Here is a 22,227-nt window from a genome sequence, read left to right as displayed (position 1 = left end):
AGTTTTTGAAATTTACGGCCTCCGCCAGAACTGCGACAGTACCTGGGCCGGTCTACTACGTTGTTTTACAATTACGAAACGGAACAGAGGCCTAATCAAACAAACTGCGGACACTCGTGTCTTCGCTTTTTAACAAACAAAAATTAGCTGACAAATAAAAATTGCTACTTAAAGGTTGTGCAGTGATGATAATTTATTAGTCATGTCGATAACACTTACATTGACAGGTCACGCATCTGAGCTGTGGGCGGTTCATTTCCCGCCTCTGGATTTAGACGGAGAATGGTGTATCGAACTCGTAGATTTTCAAACGTATAATGCCATACCTAATATCGACGAGGAAAACTGCAAGATCTGCTTCCTGAAAAGCGATGTGACCGCTCATGAAATACAGTTACCTGTTGGCTCTTACGAAATTGACGACATTGCAAATTACATCAGGGATATGTTACCACAGGATGTAGACTTTCAACTGCGAGGAAATCCAAACACTCAAAAAAGCATTCTAACATGCAGTGAAAATGTCGACTTTACGAAACCTGGGACCATAGGTACGATGCTCGGATTCGAATCAAAGGTGTATGATACAGGAAGAACGTACGAATCTACGCGCGCAGTAAACATTTTGCTTGTGAATGTCATAAGAATAAACTGTAATTTGGCAAGTGGAACGTTTCTCAACGGAAGACTAAACAACATGCTACACGAGTTTTCGCCAATGGTTCCGCTCGGATATAAACTGGTAGAAGTACCGCAAAGTATCATTTACGTTCCAGTCGTCGTGAAGTGCGCACACGAAGTCGTCGTCAGAATCGTTGACCAGCGAGAACGATTGGTGAATTTTCAAGACGAAGAAATTACATTACGTCTGCACTTGAAGCGATGGGCATAAAGTTCGTAACACCGAACAGTTATAAAAGAAATCGTATTGGCGTTAATAAGAACAGTTCTCTACCAGACATCGGTGCATTAACACCTGACAGCATAAAGTATCTTCTCAGTATTGGACAAGTGCCGAATAAATATGGAAGACGAAATCCTCAACGTGGAAGATCCGGTCATTTTTGAAGACAGCATTACGAAAATGGAATTGCACGAGTACCAGCCTTTCCTTCTCGGACCGTACGCACTACCATCGGAAGTACGCATTGCAGTACAGCACCAAGATATTTGTACTTTACCTTCGCAGTCATTTCTACGTATAAGAGGCACGCTGAAAAAAGCGGATGGTACGCATCCGACAACGACGTCAATATCCTGCAATGGTATTCTTCACCTAATCGAGCGCATTACATATGTACTCAATGGTGTCGAGGTAGACCAGACAAGAGATGTAGGCATAACATCTGCTATGAAAAATTACCTTTCGCTCACGCCAAATGAACTGTCTGCTGCAAAGATGGTCGGTTGGGCTCTCGAGGATGAATATAAGCTTCCGGTTTATGCTGAAGGGAAGTTCGAAGTTTGTGTTCCTCTGTCCATGCTTCTTGGATTCGCTGAGAACTACAAGCATATTATCATTAATTCGAAACAAGAGCTTGTACTGCTTCTAGCCAACACGCACATTAATGCAATTGTCGCCGCTGCAGAAAACCCTCAAGATGTCTCGCTAACACTACAATCTATCGAGTGGATGCTGCCCCACATCCAAGTGAGCACTGTTGATCGAGTCAAGATGTTGAAGAACATAGAAAATGGCAAGAACTTCGATGTGCCATTCCGATCCTGGAGCCTGGAAAATTATCCTGGCTTGCCTCATAGTCAGCGTATCAATTGGATAGTAAAGTCCAGCTTCGCTACGGAAAAACCAAGATACATTATCGTCGGGCTTCAGACCGGAAGACAGCTGAATGCAGTAGTGAGTCGCTCCGTATTCGATAACCGTCAAATACGTAATGTAAAAATATTTTTAAACATCGAAAGTTATCCGTACGTAGACATGAACATGGACTTTGAAAGTGGAAGATTTCTTCTCGCATATCAAATGTACGCCAAGTTTCAGCAAGCTTACCATGGGCGGAGACAGTCACCGATACTGAGTCCCGACAGTTTCAAGAACAAGGCTCCATTAATGGTGTTTGACGTTTCCAAACAGGATGATCGAATAAATTCAAACATCATCGACTGTAGGATCGAGATAACGACTAGCGGAAATATTCCGTCAAACACCTATGCATTTTGTCTGATACTTCACAATCGGCTTTCATCGTACAATTGTCGAGACAAACTTGTGAAAATTCTGACATAAATACTGTTTCGTTTTCTATCATAAGTTAGTTACGACCGAGCATTGCTAGCGACAAGATGTACTGCAATCTGCAAGGTTTCCAGAGTCAAAATGGATTCGTGCTCATGAAAATTAGTGTCACCTCCGAAGACAAGACTCGAACACGCACTTTCCGACCTCCGTATATGTGGAAACTACTAGACTAAAAAAGTAAACGGTTGAATGAATGGCTATGTAAATATTATCACGGACTAGAGTGGGACGAAGAAAAAATTCCGTACCACCAAGTGAAAAACACTATTGAAGATTTACTAGTTCAAACCGAAATAATCTTCGTTGCCGGACCTGAACAGAAGAAATGGCTGAGCAAGTTGTGTGATGCATCAGTTGTAATTGTAGACTTGCAGACCGACTACGTCTGTCCTTCCCTGCGCAAGCTTAGTGCAATATACGACGTGCAGCCACGTGACAAGTTTGAATGTGTCTGTGCCTGTACAAACTCGCAGTTAATGCAGAAATGGCACGGACAGTGTTAGTAGGAGCCTGCATATATAAATGACGTACCTACGTACGTGCCTTCAGTTGTCGTTCGACCTGCAAGAAGCTGTTTACGTTTCATCCTGCTAACGTGTACGTGAGCGCAAGACCTAGCTTCAGCAGTGTCGAGTACAGCTACTGGGATTTCGGGTATCTACGTACATATACAGAAACCTGTGATGGAGGCGCTCAGCATTGGCGGTTTGCGCACTTTCTTGTGTCCTACGAACCGACTCAGCAGCTGGTAGATTGTTGCGAACCTGGAAACTGTGCCGTCTATCACATGAGACCACACACAATCCTTCCTGCTAGCATCGCTGAGGTAGTCGCCTCGTCTGCATGTGCAACACCAAACATGGACGTGTTGCAACCTGTTGCGACCTGTGATGCTTCTACGCAGACGTCCAAACGGTGTGCGTCTCGTCGTCGCAGTTCAGGCAGTGAATCTGTCCCAACTGGCACTGAGCCAAAGCCCAGGCGTAGACGTGGTCACAGACGTCATCGACCATGTCTTGTCGGAGTTGTCGACGTCGCAGAAGATGACCAGCTGGAAACCTGTGTTCCTGATCCCGTGACTGACGAACCAGTTGGAACCAGAGTCAACGAACCAGTTGGAACCTGAGTCGATGTTACAGTGCGTGCGGCATTAAAGACTTTGCTTGTGAAAATGCTTGATTCCTTAACCTAATGTGTATTTGTGTATATTTGATAAATAAATGTGTAAAACTTGAACTTGTGTGTGTTTTTATTTTTATAATTTTTAGGTACCTAATAAAAAAATAATTTTAAATATAGACAATATTTTGACTCATGTAGTATACCAGTAGGCCACGGGTATATAAGCGAGGTTCAGACCACGGTGCAGTACGAACTTGCTCTCTTCAGGTAGTTTCGTGAGGTTTAGTTATGTCGACCGCAATAGACTGTTTACCATCAGCAGCGGGGACCTCGATGGCAGCAGCGATGATGGAGTCGGAGATCCCGATACCGACTGCAGAGGAGATTGCGACAGCGGTGGAGATCCCGATACCGACTGCAGAGGAGACCGCGACTGCGGTGGAGATCCCGATACCGACTGCAGAGGAGACAACGATACTTGCTGTTCCATCATCAGCTGAAGTTTCATCATCTGCATTCCAGACTTCAATTAATGAAGAGAGTACAGCACATCAATGCAAATATTGTGGCGCATCTTTTACTAAACCTACAAATGCGCGCAGACATGAAAGAAGCAGCTGTCAGAATAATGCTCAAAGAATAATGTTTCAGTGTATAAAATGTAATAAACTAATTTCATGTCTCGATAGCTTACATCATCATTATAAAAAATGCTCCGAGAAAGTTAAGTGCGAGTATAATGAACATGGTTATTGTTTTGACTCATGTGTTGTACCAGCTGATGAGACTATATAAGTGAGACCCTGGTGATATGAACTTCAGTCCGTCTCTGACTGCGGTGATGAAAGGATCGGATAGTTAGACTTGATTAATAGACCTGTATCTAGCTATTCTTGAGAACTCGATGGCATCATTACCACTATCTACACCAACCTGGATCGAACGTCTACCATCATCAGTGCAGAGCACGATGACAACGATGTCTACAGCTACACCTGCTCTCTCAGCACAGCAGGAGATTTCGACGCGTGCAACATCTTCTGCAGAGCAGACCTCAACGGCTTCAGAAGTTAACATGTCAGCAGTGTTACAATGGTTGTCAACAGTTCCAGTGACATTGATGAAGGAAGGAGCATCCAGCGGTGTTCCATCACCCGACTGCACGTACTGTGAGAAGATCAAAAACTTGAAATTACGGGATTATGTAATACACAATTGTAGTAATAACTCTGAACGCATTAAATATCAGTGCAACAGGTGTTTAAGCAAGTTTGTACAATATGGAAGATTAAAATGGCACCTCAGGAATTGTGATAGACTGGCTGTACATTCATCGGAATCAAGCTGTATATTTTGTAACAAAACATTGGCAAATATTCAAAGTGCACAACGACACGAAATATATCACTGTCCTTTTAATGAAGTCGATAATTCGTCTTTGTGTTAAAATTGTGGTGTACCAATATGTCGACCGGATAAACTGAATAGACATTTACGAACATGTAAAAGACTTACTTCGTCCATTTAGAAGACTGTTTGAATCGAGGAATCCACAAAACTTTAGTAATTTGACTGTGTATTTTTTTTGTACTTGTAGTAGTGTAGTATGTATGTTTTAAAAGTTTTTTTAAAAGAACTTGCGGTGTTTTTTATTTTCTCAAACCTGCCACTTTAGTGGTACTTTTTTAAAATATTAAAGTTGTTTTGTATCGGCCAGGGATCGAACCAAGGACCTAAGTCGATCTATTCAATCAGTATATAGATTACAAATTTAGCTAATGAATTTTGAACTTTTTCCCGAATCTCTAGCATTAAAATTACGAATTTCCAATATGGTGGTCTTGATGTCTGATAGGATGATGGTAGTAGAGGATTTAAAGTCTCTTTAAGAATGTTGAACATGGTTTATTGAAATTATTATTTTTTAGATAAAATTAAACATTATTGCATAAATCGGGCATCGAACCGAGGACAGGAGCGGATCGAATCAATATGCAAATTAATGAGTGATTTATTTAATAAATTTTGGAACTTTTTCCGAATTTCTAGCTAAATAATTACGGATTTTCAAGATGGCGGCCAAATTTCAAGATGGCGGGTGTCACAGTACTAAATGATTACTGCACTCTAGCGGATAAGAATTAAAATAACATGGCGTCAGCGCACTCTCGCCGACGATACAATGATGATGAAGACTTCCAGCATCGAAGACAAGATGGCAGACATGACGTCATACTAGGTGACGATTAATATGAATGGCAAAAAGTGGTGGGGGTCAGTATGCCAGCAGCCACCACGGGGGAAGGATCGGTCATCATTTTAATTTTTTTGCACTCGTCGGGTTCGAACCGAGGACTCCGTACTCCATGTCGTAAATGTTTGTTTTTTTATTATTTTTCATTAAAATTTTATTAAGTGAATTTTTTTATAAATTTTATTTTTTTTTCCGTTAAAATCAGATAATAAATAAAGATTTTAAAGATGGCGACCGTAACGAAATTTGCAACGATGACGTCATCATCCAATATGGCGGAAAACACAACGCCGGAATTTTCGAGAACACACAATTATGCCATCCGAAATGGCGGATCCAAGATGGCCGCCGTGACGTCAGAGATGTGGCTCGGCTCTCGGCTCCACGCGCCGGCGCCAGGCGCCGGAGGAACTATTATATACTATATATATATATATATACATATACATATACACATTTATAGGTACATATATATACATATACATATACACATACACATACACATTTATAGGTACATATAACCGAATTGTTTTAGTCTATTAATTGATTTATGAATTCTCGCAAACTAAAATTTTAATTAAATACGTAATTCTCGTGTCCTCGAGATTCTGGCGAATTTCAGTTAAGATTTTATATTTACAGTAATTACAGACAAACTTGTAGACTTTTTCAATTGTTTAACTTTCACGAAATGAAAAATATATACAACGTATACTTTTTGCATAATTAGCGCCAAAGTTACATTTGTAACGTTTTTGGGTTGTACAAATAAGGAGAATTTTAATTTATTGCAGAACTAAAACTTTTTAGGTTTAACTGCAATGCCACTGGCTACTTCAAGAAATGCTTGAAATTTCTTTAAGATAATATTAATTAATTTTACCTGGCATTTAAAAATTCTCAAATTTTTGTTACGATTTTGACAGCCAAGAAACATTAAATGAGTTTTTGTGATAGAAATGCAAACTATATCATGAAGTAGCCAGTGGCATTGCAGTTGAACCTAAAAAGTTTCAGTTCTACAATAAATTAAATTCTCCTTATTTGTACAACCCAAAAACGTAAAAAAAAAAAAAAAAAAAGTAACTTTCGCAGCTATTTATGCAAATAAGTATGCGCTGTAAATATTTTTTATTTCGTGAAAGTTAAACAATTGAAAAAGTCTAAAAGTTGATCAGTGATTAATATAAATATAAAATCACGACCTGAAATGGGAGGCACTCCCTTAAGGGCGCCATCGCACCACAAGGAAATAAGAAGCCCCGATGTGGCCGATGTCTGGATACGGGAATCCTTCTTTTCACAGACGAGAGAGCCAAACGCCCGATCGTGCATCTTCGGTTTTTTTTGTTCATTGTAAATAAATATGGCGGTGTTGATGAAAGGATACTAATGGTCAATTAGGTTAGGTTAGCTACATTATAAATACTTTAAAACATTGTGGACGGTTGATTTGGTTAGGATAGCTACATAAAAGACACGAAAAAAAAGCATGAACTTCGGGGAACTTCAGGTTTTGGTTCTCTCGTCTGTGAAAAGAAGGCTTCCCGTCTGGATAAGGTGTATGCCCCCGGGACACCCATTTGCGGGAATAACCCCCATTTTCTTGCCGACGCACTCAAGGTGGATTAGCAAAAATAATAATAATAATGACAGGAAAAAGGTTTCTTTTCATTATGTTATATGTTAGCGGCAAGGTATTTAATATAGGAATTTCAAGAATACATAGGCACTTCATACAATGCCTGGCGTTTTTTTTTTTTTTTTTTTTTTTTTAGCAAAGAATATAACAGAATACTTTTCAAATATTTTTAACTCTCTCCTCAGATATGCTGTACATCGCCTAAACATTCTACATAATGACACCGATTCTTTAGGCAAAACATAAAATAAGATTACTATGTTCACAATGAACATTTTTTTTTACATAGAAAAGGATAATGCATAAAATATTATTGATATTTTTAGTAATTTTAAATCAAAATGATATCCTAAAATATTTAGACGTTAGGATATACTCTACTTTCTACTTACTACTTACTACAGCAAGACAGAGCTGTTACATTTAGAAATGCTTTTTTTTTTTTTTTCATTTTTTATACAAGTACATTTTTGTTTACATTTAGTCTTGCATATACAAACGAAACGTAGTTTCTTCTCTAGAGAAATCTTAGTGGTCTAGGGCATACAGTAAACTGCTATTCAGTACATCGAAAAACCCGTATCACTGACATAAAACTAAACAGCGCCTTGGTTCGGGGGTTGACGTACTAGAAGTTTCTGTCTCCAGCAGCAAACCCGTCCGACACCAGCTTATGATAATGAATCCGACACCGCTAAGGTAAACAACACATTCTTTTTAATACTAGAACTAGACAGCTCCAGCGAGCGTCGCGCTTATCATCCCGCCTCACTAACACATTGAACAATGAGCGTTTTAAAAGGGCTCGAGTGTGTACAGAATGTTCGCGAATTGCGGTACATTAACTTATTACTGGTTTTAGCATTCCCTAGCTGTATCCTCATACATCGGGACGCCTCCACACCACACACATCCCTACGTCCCTTACTAAATGCAGACACAAATGTAAAGGACGTACTTCTAAGGGATAGTTAGTCGTACTAATGTTCATGTAGCTATTTTGAGTCGTGATATCTCTGTAAATTCAGCAAAACGTAAATAAAAACTACAAATAAAAAAAAAAGGTACTGTTATAAATCTAAGCGATTAAAATAAAAATTTTGTTATGAAACTTAAACAATAAAAAAATACGAGAAAATAAATACCCCTATAAGTTTTAAGTTCGCTTTTCGGTAATTTTTATTAAGGTTTTTATTTGTCTGTATTGATTTACCATTTATGCTTATGACTTTTTAAACAGATCTTACGATAAAAAAATCTAAAGTGATATTATATAGAAGGGAAAAAAAACAGTGTTCAGAAGATACTGGATGAGGAGGCGCATCAGTGGATGCGAGTGTCGCGTCCCTAGAAACCTCTCGGTTTTAGTTGCCACAGTAGGGCCTCATAAGGGGTCGTTACCACAACGCACATTAGGAGAAAAGCCCAAAAACCTGGCCAAAACCCCAAAAAATAAATTTTCGTAATAGGGTCAGTTGAGTAGTCATTCAGGTAGAGGACTAGTAACTGAATTCTATTGTGGAAGGGGAAGCCCTTTAAGTGTATACCTGCGCCGCAGCCAGGGATGTTAGACGTACCAACTTGTTGGTACACATACCATTTTTCAGGGTCTTGTACCATGTACCAAGTATAAATTGTGCTGGTATGCAGAAATACCAACTTTGAACATCGACCATACGCGATGCGCCATGCATTACCAATTAACATTAGGCGTGGACGAATAATTAAAATAGTTGCGTTTTAATAATTCCATCTGTACACGTTTAATAAAACTGCATTTTAAGAGAAATTTTTAAGTGCTAATTTAATTAAAACCATTCATACTAGGTGCTAAAGTTTTTATGGCCATCTTATATTTTCAGAAGCTAGTTCTGTAGAAATTGATCACAGCGCCATGCCGTATTGCCGTCATGGCGTGCGGATTGAATAAAAAATAGGTTACCAACCTTATCATACTTTATTTGTTGACAATTGTGTAACCTTTTATGTTTCCAAAGTATATATCGTATTAAAGCAGTTTATATAAATATCATTATATATATATATCCTATATATATATAATCTATGAAACAAAATCTACAGGATCTTTGTCAGTGTAAGATCTTGGAGTGTACCAGTTTTTCTTCTTCAGATACCAGCTTTTAGTGACATCTGTACCAGGTTCGTTGAGCCACTGTCTAACATCCCTGGCCGCAGCGTCAGTTGGCAGCTAGTGTTCGTGAAGAGTGTACGTGTCACGCGCTGAACAGACGAAAATAACGCTGACTTCAAAAACCCATAACTTTAAAGTGACGGGTTTAATTTCAATTCTGCAACATGGATATGACTTCTGGAGGTATGTAGAACATGTTTTTACATCGGTTGAATCTAAAGTTTATGTATAAATGATTGAAATGTAGTATAGCCTTCGGCATAAATAAAATTGAATAATTTTGAAAACTTATATTTTCAACGGTCCGAAAAGTTATATATTTTGTCACATTTTGCAAAGCTCCTAGTCTCGGCCTTTAGTTTAATGTATAAGCTTTCGAAATTTACAAGAGTTACCTGCGGAAAACGTGCGTCTTGTCCGTTATGATTTTTTTCGCATCGTGCGGTAGCCGAGCGTGCACGCGGCACTATTGAGCAGCCTCTGCGCCTCTACCTGAGAATGGGTGAAGTAGCATCATAACGGACAAGACGGCTGTTATACGCTTGAAATAAATTATTTTAATATATATGTATGTGTATATATATATATATAAATTTTCTGTGATTTAATTGTGATATATACGTATGCATATATATATATACATATTAAAATCAACCACATAAAAATGTCTTAAATATGAATGAAATGTTATAACATTCAAATAAAATATTTGAATATACATATATTATATAGTAAGCAAAGCTTTCTTTTAACCAAATCCATGTCAATATTTTCTGTCTAATTTTTTTAAAATTATTTCAATTATTGCGGTTATTTATTTGGTAAAATAATGTACATTGTTCAAGTTTTTGTATTAATTGAACATTTTATCTTTTCCTTTAACACCAATTTTCTACAATTTTATGTCTTTATTACAGGATCCGGTTACAAAGAATTGGTGCTGACAAGGAAAGAAGTATTTCTGATAATCAGCGAGCATTTATCCGATAAATTCGCTTCCTTGATCGAATTTATGGTAGAAAAAATTTCCAAGGACACCGGACGTACAGTTGTAGTGCCTGAGGACTCGAAACAGACTTTTTCGATACCCTTCAATCAAATGAGAACGAGGTGGCAACAAGCTCACAGAAAATCCTGTGTATTTTTCAAGAATAACGGTGAATGGCTTAGCAAGCAGGTATGTTTTGCCGCACCTACAGACACTGTAGTAACAAGCCCGGGTAATACGGGCGGCCGCCCGTCCCTTGAGTTTACAATGTCCAGTGAAAGATCTAAACGAAGGAAGACCCAAGATATTCGTACATCGTTCAACTCGGTCGAGTTAGCATACGCTACTCAGATGAGCCTTCGCTCTTCAGGACAATCCGACGCCGCAAAAGTTATTAAGGACGTAACAATGACGAGTCCTTTAAGAGCTTCCAAGTATCGTAAAGCTTACTCAGCAACGGATGAAATTACTTTATCCGAAGAGGCTGCACTTTCCGCTATGATTGAATATAAATTCTCCAAGAGTACTTACCAGGGAATGAGAAGATTAGGGAAGGAAAATAACTGTAAGCTATATCCGTCTTACGAAAAAGTGATGAAAGCAAAAAAACGTTGTTATCCACCACGTGATGCAATCAGGATTACAGAGAGTAGTGCAGAAGTCCAACTACAGGCACTATTAGATCATACAGTTGAACGTATTTTACTCGTCCAAAATGTACTCATTCAAAGATTGACTCCAGATAATGTTTGTAAAATGGACTTGATTTGCAAGTGGGGTTGCGATGGAAGTTCTGGGCAAAGTGAATATAAGCAGACGTTCAGTGATGACAGCAAATCTGATGCGCATGTATTCTTTACTTCAGTCGTGCCATTACAACTCGTGTGTTATGATCAACAATCGAAGGAAGAAATAGTTGTTTGGAAGAACCCCAGACCCTCGTCTCCACGATTTTGTAGACCGCTTAGACTACTGTTTCTACGCGAAGACACAGAGTCAACACTTAATGAAGTCCAAATTGTTGAAGAACAAATACAGTCACTTCGTCCATTCGAAAGTGTAATAGATGGAAAAGAAATCTCCGTAATGTACAAGTTGTTGTTCACCATGATAGATGGTAAAGTTTGCAACGCTGTATCATTGACGAAATCTGCTCAACGGTGCTATTTGTGTGGAGCAACCAGCAAAGATTTTAATGCCATCGACACTGTATTGCAAAGGGAAATCAATAAAACAAATTTGAAGTTCGGATTGTCGACGCTGCACGCGTGGATACGGTGCTTCGAGTATTGCTTACACGTGTCTTACAAACTCGGCATTAAAAAATGGCAAGCTCGAAGTGCCGAAGAAAATAAAATTACCCTGGAACGCAAGAGGGCCATTCAAGAAGGATTCAAGAAGCAATTGGGTCTAAATATCGATCGCCCAAAGCCTGGATACGGCAGCAGCAATGATGGCAACACAGCTCGGCGATTCTTTGAAAATTCGACGGTTTCCGCTGCGATAACGGGGGTCAACGAAGAAGTTATTAAACGCTTGTACGTAATCCTACAAGTTATATCGTGTGGCCACGAGATAAACTGTGAAAGATTTGAACAGTATGCTATTGAAACGGCAAGAAAGACCGTTGCATTATACCCTTGGTACTCCATGCCTACTTCGGTGCACAAACTATTAATTCATGGTCCAGTGATAATAACTCATGCTCTATTACCAATCGGCCAATTATCCGAAGATGCTCAGGAAGCTCGAAACAAAGACATCAAACGATATCGAGAAGATTTTGCGCGAAAAAGTTCCAGGGTTAAAACTATGGAAGATGTTTTTCATCGGCTCTTAGTTACTTCTGATCCGTACATTTCAAGTGTCAGAAGACTACCACAGAAGAAGCTGAAGAGTTTGTCGCCGGAAGCTGTAGCGATGTTGATCGCTCCTAAAGTGACTGCTGCAGCAGACGCATTTTGCGCAGAGATTGAAGCCGTGCCGGGAGTTGTAATAGATACAAACTCGGATAATGATTCTGACTCCGACTCCGACTCCGATTACGATTTTGATTAAGAATAAAATATTCTATTTTTGAAACGTTCCGTATGTATTTTGGAAATAAAAATAATAATTGCGTAGAATACACTGTTCACGTTTATTTTATTATGATGATTTTTTTCAATATATTAATGTATCTATTTAGCAGGATACTCGGCCATTTTGTTTATAACAATTTGCTGTAAGCTCTTTGTTGCAAGTTATAAACAATAGATATCGGATTGGTAATCAGCGACCTTGAAAACCCGTATATACCAATTTTTGTCAACATCTGGTAACTTTTTAACGTTCATGTCGGCCATATTGGATCGGCCATTTTTTTTACGATAATTTGGCTTGCGGATTCGTAATCAGCGACCTTGAAAATCCGTAAATACCAATTTTTGTCGACATCTGGCAACTTTTTAACATTCATGTCAGCCATATTGGATCGGCCATTTTGTTTACGATAATTTGGCTTTCAGATTCGTAATCAGCGACCTTGAAAACCCCTGTAAGCCAATTTTCATTCCCGTCAAAGGTCATTTGAGGTTTTGGCCAGGTTTTTGGGCTTTTCTCCTACTGTGCAACGCCGAAATACCACAACGCCGAACACATACCATAACGCCGAATACCATAACGCCGAATGCCAAATTGACCGCAACGCCGACAGCTAGAAAACTGCTGTGTACCACAACGCTGAAATACAGTAACGCCGAAAAATGTTGCTGCGGGGAAGAGTGTGGTGGTGGGGGGGGGGGGGGGGGGGGGGGGAGGGCGCACAGGAGCCAAATGAAAAACAACTGAAGGAATTTGTGTGTTTTTCTTAAATGTATCTTAACGCCGAAATACCACAACCTAACCTAACCTAACCTAGGCTAGCCTAGCCTAGCCTAGGCTAGCCTAGCCTAGTCTAACCTAACCTAACCTAACCTAACCTAACCTAACCTAACCTAACCTAACCTAACCTAACCTAACCTAACCTAACCTAACCTAACCTAACCTAACCTAACCTAACCTTTGTGGCAGTCCTGCAATGACATTTTTCGGCGTTGTGGTACACAGCAGTTTTCTAGTTGTCGGCGTTGTAGTCAATTTGGCATTCGGCGTTATGGTTTTCGACATTATTGTACGTTCGGCGTTGTGGTGCGTCCCCCCTCGTAAGTATTCTGAAGCCGCGGCCACCACGATGCAACACGCTGCCGAGCGCGACGGGCCGCGATGAGCGAGCAGTGGGGCGGGTCGCGGAGGTCGCGGAGGCCGCTGGGACCTGGAGCAGTGTTGCCGGGCAACGGCGCCGTGCCTCGTCCCGCGCATCGATTGGCCGAGCTCGCCCCGGCTGTTGTCTCACCGTCGGCTGGAGGGGTCCCGGCGCGATGCAGGCGCCAGCAACAGCCAACTGTCTGGTCAGCTGAGTGTGGTACAGGGGCTGAGGCGGCGACCATGCTGGGTTGGTGGCCCCAGCCGCTGGTCTAACACACTCCCGATCAACAACAGGGAGCGATCAATAACAGTTCTGTATGTTAAAAAGCTCTAAAATGGTTAAACAAGAGAACTGGAATGTTACTCCCACACTACCCTTTAAGGGTGCATATTGGGAGGGGAACGTGAGAACGCCGGCCGTAAGGTCGGAATAATCTGTCGGCTGGAGGCTACACAGCGAACACATTTGCGGTCATTCTGAACAAAAAGAAATAATTCACTGCTAAACACTTTTTTTTTCCCCCGCAGTAGATACTACGTACATCAGTCAGTTAATATTAATAACAAGACATTTAATTAAATTATTCGCTATGCTCAATCAGATGCAAAATTGTTAATTCTAAATGATTTAAAAATTTGTTGACAAAAATGGTTGCAACAAATATAGCATCTTTCAGTTTCGTCTCCTTAGAAGTAAAGGTTGTATGTATATTATTGTCTTGATGAAATAAAAAAAAATATATAATTCCAAAAGTTCTTATCCCAAATTTTTATTTACAAAATACAATTTTTTAGAGGCATTAAAAAAAAAACTTCATTGCATTATAAATTTGTGTCTAAAACAGTTGCGCTGTATGGCATATGTATGGCAACAGAACACTCCAAAACAAACACAGTGCAAATGACAGAAATCCGTGCATTGGAAAGAGAAAGCAAGTAAATGCCCATTTGAATGCACAGTGCAAACTAAGGATGATACACTCTGTAGGCACTACACACCGAACGACCGATCGAGACAGTGCTGCTATCTTTAATTACCACCTTTTATCCAATTTAACATCGCACACTGGTCAAGCTTGGGCCGAAAATAACTCAGCCACAACAGCTTTTAATTCAGTAAAAAACTAAAACTTGATGTTTATTACTAAATCTGGGAAAGAGGGGGGTGGGGTGCAGCAGGCCTTCCCCTGGACCTCTGGAGCTCTGACAAGCCTCCGGACCTTGAGGCGAGCTACAGCGATGATCACAGAGTGGTTTGGAACTAGGAATGTAGGAATGGGACTTATAGGGTGAGTCTGAACTCGACCAATGAACGTCCGCTGCAGGTTCCCTCACAAAAACAAACATAAAATATATGTGGACTTAAGTTAATTCCCAGCCTGAAGGCAACAGAAGCTGAAGGACTGGCTTATTATGAATAATGGAGACAGTATTTAAGTTTGAACACGATGGCTCTGAAAAATGTTTATTTTGACTAAGAAGTTATTTTCACGACAGTAACAATTTTTCAGCAGTTAGAGAACTTTGTTCAATTAAACATTATCAAGACCCTAAAGTGTTCTATACACTCTCTATTATTTTCTACAGAGGCCTTGGGGAAGGACTTCAGTCTCTAAGTCGTGTTTTTAACTTGCCAGTCAAATTCAAACTTATCTTGTATAGATAAGCAGCTTCTTTGTGTACAACTGCAGCTGCGTTTAGCTTCGAGCAGGAGCAGGACACAACTAACTTAGCTTGCCTCGAGCAATCGACCGTTGAAAATAATAATCCAAGGCAAGTAGACAAATAAACATATTTTGACATGATTTCTCTTGCATAAAAAAATACAAAACCATTAAACTCTTAAAAGTGACAAATAAAAGTACATACATAAGTAATTTCTTCACCATGGCTTATAGCGTTCACTGAAGGTGGATGAGAATGAGAACTGCTACCCCAATGATTTCAGTTGTTATTTTTTTCATGTTTATTGAATTTTACATCTTTGACAGCAGATACACACAAAAAAATGATGATGTTGATTGGTTAATTGGACCGGAGGCTGGTTTGACCTCCCCAGCTATTGCAATGATAGATGGTCTTGGCATGACCGTAACGTACTAGGTGAGATGAATGTGCTGTGGTTTACTGCTGCCTTCCGCAATATTTGGGTGACGTGACAACACAGCACTCAGTATTAAACCCCAGAAAGAAAATTTTTAAAAGCAAAAGATCCCTAACAGGGCCAGGAATCTAACCCAGAGACCTTCGCCTCAACTCCCAGGAGCTCTATTCACTGAGTCCACAGCAACGAAAATAACACTGGGAAGTGGAGAAGCGAATCTTCATGGCCTGTTGTGGTTTTGGGACAACGACTGTGACAGGCTTCGAACCTGGGTCCTTCTGTGCGTGAGCCTGATTTTAGACCTATCCTGAATACTGGAGATATTTGCAAGTGCAGACAGACTGGTGTACATGTTCCTTTCACCCCATGCATTAATGAGCAAGACTAGAGTTAATTTAGGTTAGTGGGTAGCTTCATCTGCACTTCATACACAGGAAGTTGTTAAAACAATTATTCATTTTCTGAATAGAAATTGTCCCATGAGTAGCTAGCCACTGGTGCTTGTCATTGAAAAGTTAGAAATGCATTTCTTCACTAAGCATTATTTTGCTAATAACAAGCGGATTTGCTCGTACAAATCTCAGGGTGTTGCTGATATGTTCCCCATTGTAAGAAATATATGTGATTATTTCAAAACATTTTTACTTAAGAAATATACATATAAAATGTTAGATGTATATAAGGTTTCATTCATTGCAAAATCATCAAAGGTTTAAGTTTCAAAAGTGGTAATAACATCTATTAGTAGTTTTTCTTAATATTAATGAAGCAAAATTCACAACTTTTTTACATCTCTCTTTTTCCACAAGCTTGCATATGTGAAAATTCAGAACTACATATTGAGTAAATATGGCAATATTCATTAACCAAATAAAACCAAACTCGTCCCATTTTTATTAAAACAGTTGTGGAATCCAAAATATTTATAACAAACCTACATGAATGTAAAATTTTAATTTATTTTGTCAAATTAATAATTATCTGATTTCGTGGATTCCATAATTTTTTGTTAACCTTAGAGGTGAAATTTTGAAAAACTATGAATAGCAGAAGGTATTTTAAGTTATATAAATTAATTACGAATATCTTAATTTCAGTTTGATTAGATAAATAGAAATGATTTTTGAAGTGAAAACTTCTTTAGTCACATTGAGCGATTTTTGGTAGGGGCCTAACTTATGGGTTCGCGTCGCCGAAATGCTAGTGACGTGTTGCGCCAGACTGGCGAATCGCAGCGGCCTGTGTACACGTATATGCATATATACACTAATACATTGATAAATTATACTCGACTGTATCAGGTGCGTGTTGGACTCTTTTTTGGATGGGTAAAATCCTGTGAGTTCGCATCACCGACATGCTGTAGTAGCAGTAAGTGAAGTTAAATTAACCGCTTGAAAAGTTTAATTTGTGTGTACTGTTCACTCCCTAGTGAACACATCACCTAGGTCTGACATCACTGATAAGTCATAGCTATTTAATGAATTTTTACATAATTTTGACAAACCACTGACATCTGTTATGACTAAAAAATGATGTAAGGATAAATGATATCATGCTGACATCATACTGATATAATACCAAACTCATTTTCTTACATACATTTGACGTAGAAATGATGTCATATTATAGCTGTGTTTTCTTTTTTCTACTTACATAATTAGGTTATGTTTAGTAGTGTTTTGGAAATTGTGAATGGTTATTTTTGTCACAGAGTAGTGTGAAAATTGTATGATGAATTGAGCTGAGCATTGTGGAAATAATATAGAATATGTGTTTCGTATCGGAGAGTAAATTTTATTTATCTATAATATTTTTCAGGTTGAAAATGTGCGAATGCTGGATCGATATAATGCTCGCAAGCCTTCCATAGGTACTCTGTACCTGACGACAACACATCTCATATTTGGGGACCCTGATGGAAAAAAAGAACTTTGGGTAAGTGGACATTAGGCCGTGGGTTTTTGACTAATTTGACTGATAGTGTAGGGACAAGATTTTATGGTTTTATTTTAAGATAGTTTCATTTTTTAAATCATGAGATTTCAGTGTTATTGTATTTATTTTTATAAATTGTCTTTAGTCATTAAAAAAGTATATTATAAATAAATATAAAAATAGAATATTTCATTATATATATATATATGTATATATGTATATATATATGTATATATGTATATATATATATATATATATATATATATATATATATGTATATATATATGTATATATATATATATATATATATATATATATATATATATAAATTTTGATTAACACCTCATGCACTTATACAGTGAAATCATTAGTAATAAGCAAGTCTAGAACAGAAGTACACAGAAAAATAAAAATAAATCAACACACTTTTGTGTGTTTGTAACATGTGCAATCATTGATGTAAAAATGTGTTACTAATGTAAGTGATAAAAGATGAAACAATTTAATATTATTTTTTTCCACTCCATTTAGGTCATACATACATTCTGGTACTAAATTCATGCTGGATAAATTATATTCAATTAATTCAGTTTTTTTAATTTAAGATAAGTTTTGTTAAAAATGCTGATTGATTTCATATTTTTAGTTACCTTTTGGTGCTAAATGGAGTATTAACTTGCATTTTGATGTAGGATACACATGCTTTGCGGTGGTATTTAGGTTTTATTGCAATTCGGTGTCCCTAATAATGAGTGAGTAACAAATCCTGTCAAAAGTGTGAGTAGCACATATTGATATAAAACTTTGACCAATTTTAAACATGCTATCTAGCGCTGGGTGTCACTGATATTTCAGAGGCATCAGGCTTCGTTGTGTACCAACTCTCAGTGAAGCTGTGTTCTCGTGTGTTTGCAGATCCTGCACATGCACATAGCCAGCGTGGAGAAGTTGCCGCTGACGACAACTGGCTCTCCCCTGCAGATCAGGTGCAAGACGTTTCTGTCCGTGACGTTTGTCGTCCCGCGCGAGAGGGACTGCCATGAGATCTTCACGACGCTTCAGAAACTGTCGCAGCCGGGTATGTTGAGTGCGTTTACTGTTTCAAGCACAGTTAGTCATTGTAAAAGTATTAGCATCAACGCTATTTTTCTTTATCACGATGGAGTACTCTATCCAATTAAAGCCAAATCTTAGCCAAAATTGGTTTTCGAACTTCAAACTGATCTTTCTTGCTTAGTAATTGTTTAGTTGTCTCTATATTCTGCTTAGTTTTAATTTTCCTTCAATGCAGTTTTTGACAACATTGCTCAGTTTTGCATTTCTTCTCATATTAAATTTTATCCTGTTGGTTTACCCGTGCAGGTCGCTGTTAGATTTTTCTTTTTTACTCATTGACTCTTCTGAAATCTCATTTTTTGGTCACTCAGTCCATCCAGTATATACCCTGATATAAAACCAGTATAGACATAGAATTTTTACATTTGTGATGTTATTTATTTCATTAAAAGACTTTATGCTTCTAAATATATATTTATATATATTTAACTAGCACAGACCTACACTGATAATTAACTCATACTGTAAGTTGAATATGAAATGGAAGTGCCAAATGCATACAGTGTACTATTGTGAAGTTAGGTTGGCTTCATTGTCATGTAAAATCCTTCCACTGTGTTTAGCTCAGGTTCAGTCTTAGCTTCGTGTTATGGTGTTCTGGAGTTTTTTTTATGAAAGTCTGAATGTGCTTTGATATGAAAATATGTCTGAATGTGCTTTTATTTGAAAATTTTCATTCATCAAAAAAATTAACTTCCTGCTCTCTGATTAGTTTGCTCTTTGTACTGGGCTGTCGACACAGGTCTTTCTCAGACAGGTCACATTTCATTCTCTAGTACTAACATTGCTAAAAGAAAATAGTATTTTCTGTAAATTTTACAACATTTACATTTATTTAGTGCACGTGAAATTCTCCCTTGTAAAGAACTTACACTTATAATAAGTTTTTAATAATTTTTTAAATCACGAAACATTAGAACTTTGTTTTTTTTTATTTTATTTTATACATGATAAAAAATTTCAAAACATTCGTTAATGCCTGATTACGGAGGAAGTAACTTAAATTTCATCAAAGTAAATATGAAGTTTTATTTTAAACTTCCTTCGAAGTATTTTAACACATAAAGATGCTTGACAGCATCAGTTAGTAACCGTCCAGTGCTGTGCTGACACAATGTTCGGGAGACGGTTGCTTGTGGTTGCTTGTGGTTGCTGGTGGTTGCTGGTGGTTGATGGTGGGTGCTTGTGGAAGCTGGTGGGTGCTTGTGGTTGCTGGTGGTTTCTTGTGGTTGCTGGTGGTTTCTTGTGGTTGCTGGTGGTTTCTTGTGGTTTCTGGTGGTTGCTGGTGGTTTCTTGTGGTTGCTGGTGGTTTCTTGTGGTTGCTGGTGGTTGCTGGTGGTTGCTGGTGGTTGCTTGTGGTTGCTGGTGGTTGCTTGTGGTTGCTTGTGGTTGCTGGTGGTTGCTGGTGGTTGATTTTGGTTGCTGGTGGTTGCTGGTGGTTGCTGGTGGTTGCTGGTGGTTGCTGGTGGTTGATTTTGGTTGCTGGTGGTTGCTGGAGTGTCGGAGCAGCGGTGCTCGGTGGACCGCCCTGGTGACGAGAGCTCTCCTCCGCAGCGCACATAGAGGACCTGTACTGCTTCTCGTACACGTCGAGCACGGAGGACGTGCCCAAGTCGGCCGGCTGGAACTTCTTCGACCTGCAGGCCGAGTTCCAGCGCATGCGGGTGCCCAACGACCACTGGAGCCTCACGCTGCTCAACAAGGACTACGAGGTGACGCGCGGCGGTACCACCAGTCACTTGCACGTTTCCATGCAAACAGTAGTCATGGGAAACTTGATATTTGTCAAAATGGTAAAACGTTAAATAGTTATTTTATTAAAAAAATAAAATGGGTTCGAATCCCAATTTTCTTGAATCTGAATCTCAAATCCGAATCTCGTAGAGTGCCTCAAATCCACCCTTCTAATCCAAATCAAGGTTTCAAGAGGAAAAAATGAAACAATGAACAATAAATAAAAATTTTAACAAATATAAAATGCTTCTTCATAGAACTTGTTTGTTGCTGAGATTGTTAGCTACATTTAAAATTTGTAAATGTCACAAACCTACCAACCAACCCATTTTACAATATCATGTTATTATATTTATACCTAATTAAATGATTTGATAAAACTAAAAACGTAAAAACTACTTTAAGTATCACAATGCCATTTTGCAGAATTATTTGAAAACATGCTAGCATTTTAGAAACTAGCTCAAAAATATACATAAGATCATTTTCATAACTCTTAAATTCAGTTTAAAAATTTAACTAACTTACAGTTACATGATTAAAATATGTTGTAGGTGTTAAATGAAGCAGCACACCAACTCTTATTTTTTGTCATAACAGGGCAGATCCTACATAATGTGTACATTTCTAGATGTGATAGTAACTAAAGTAAATAAAACATGGGGATGGGGCTAAACATACGTTAAAAACATTGAAACATCTCTTCACATACCATTAAAATATATTTCTTGGCCTAACTTATGAGATTTATAAAATGTTATTCGTAAACAAACAAAAATATAGGTAAATACTGTATTATTTTTCAATTTTGTTCGGACGTTTACCAGGAAGCCACGTTTTCTTCTATTTGAGAAACAAATTTTTTTGTGTCAGGTTAAGTAATGAAAGAAATATACTTAAATCCAGGTATAAATGTAAAATGCATTGCAACTTTTTTTTTAAACAAAGCCATTTTTTCCCACTAAATATCCAAAGATGTGAAGATACAAAACATACAAACACAGCACAAAGAGAAACTTAAGGTGTTTATGGTGTTCATAAATAACACTGATGGGCTCTGTAGTAAAAAAAATACGTTCAAGATATATTGAAACACTTTATTATTGAAATTTGTTTCCTATGATAAAGATCTATGACCTTTTGCGTGATGTTTTAAGAAATGGCATCGATCAATTCGTATAAACAGCAGTGTTCCATGCCAAACTTTGTTTTTACAAAAAAAAAATGATGAGAAATTTCAGGAAAAACTTGAAAAGCAGTATTTTGTAGTTTTCCGCAAATTTCGTGCTTCACCATATATTTGGGTCTCTAAATATGGCAACCTTTACATTTATATTAATTTCATGAACTAAGTGTTTCCAGATAAATACATGATTATGTGTTTAATTTACTTATACATATGTATTAAAAGAATAATATTTGGAGAGAATAGCTTTGAATTAATACAAAGATAAACATAAATAAGCCTACTAAATTTCTGCCAGTGTTGGATTTTTTCATTTACAATTTTTACTCCAATAGTTTTCTTAAAATCTTTCGAGTACTGGAGATTCGGTGGGATTTGAGGATTAAAGGATTTGACCGGCCGTTCCTAAAAATACTTAAATGAGCTAGTAACGAAATATCAAATGCTTTGCTTATTGCTCTGAAACGTGAACATACAAAGTGCTATGAGATTTTATAATCTCACCA

General features: G+C 38.1%; 1 protein-coding gene across 8 annotated transcripts in view; it reads left to right on the top strand.

The window, feature by feature from the left end:
* LOC134536553 (myotubularin-related protein 6) overlaps positions 1-22,227 on the top strand; it is a 211,039-nt gene that overhangs the window by 143,508 nt on the left and 45,304 nt on the right. For 7 of the 8 annotated variants that reach the window (XM_063376301.1, XM_063376299.1, XM_063376304.1 and 4 more), the window contains exons 2-4: positions 17,569-17,685; positions 18,601-18,763; positions 20,356-20,513. In XM_063376301.1, the coding sequence (XP_063232371.1) occupies positions 17,569-17,685; positions 18,601-18,763; positions 20,356-20,513 (438 nt within the window). Of the gene's footprint in view, positions 1-9,438; positions 13,039-17,568; positions 17,686-18,600; positions 18,764-20,355; positions 20,514-22,227 lie in introns of those variants that run through there. The other variant, XM_063376298.1, reaches the window with a different exon arrangement.

The sequence above is a fragment of the Bacillus rossius genome, chromosome 11 (assembly GCF_032445375.1).
Source record: "Bacillus rossius redtenbacheri isolate Brsri chromosome 11, Brsri_v3, whole genome shotgun sequence".
Lineage (NCBI taxonomy): Eukaryota > Metazoa > Arthropoda > Insecta > Phasmatodea > Bacillidae > Bacillus > Bacillus rossius.
The sequence above is the reverse complement of the archived record's forward strand: the minus strand, read 5'-3'. Positions and strand labels throughout refer to the sequence as shown.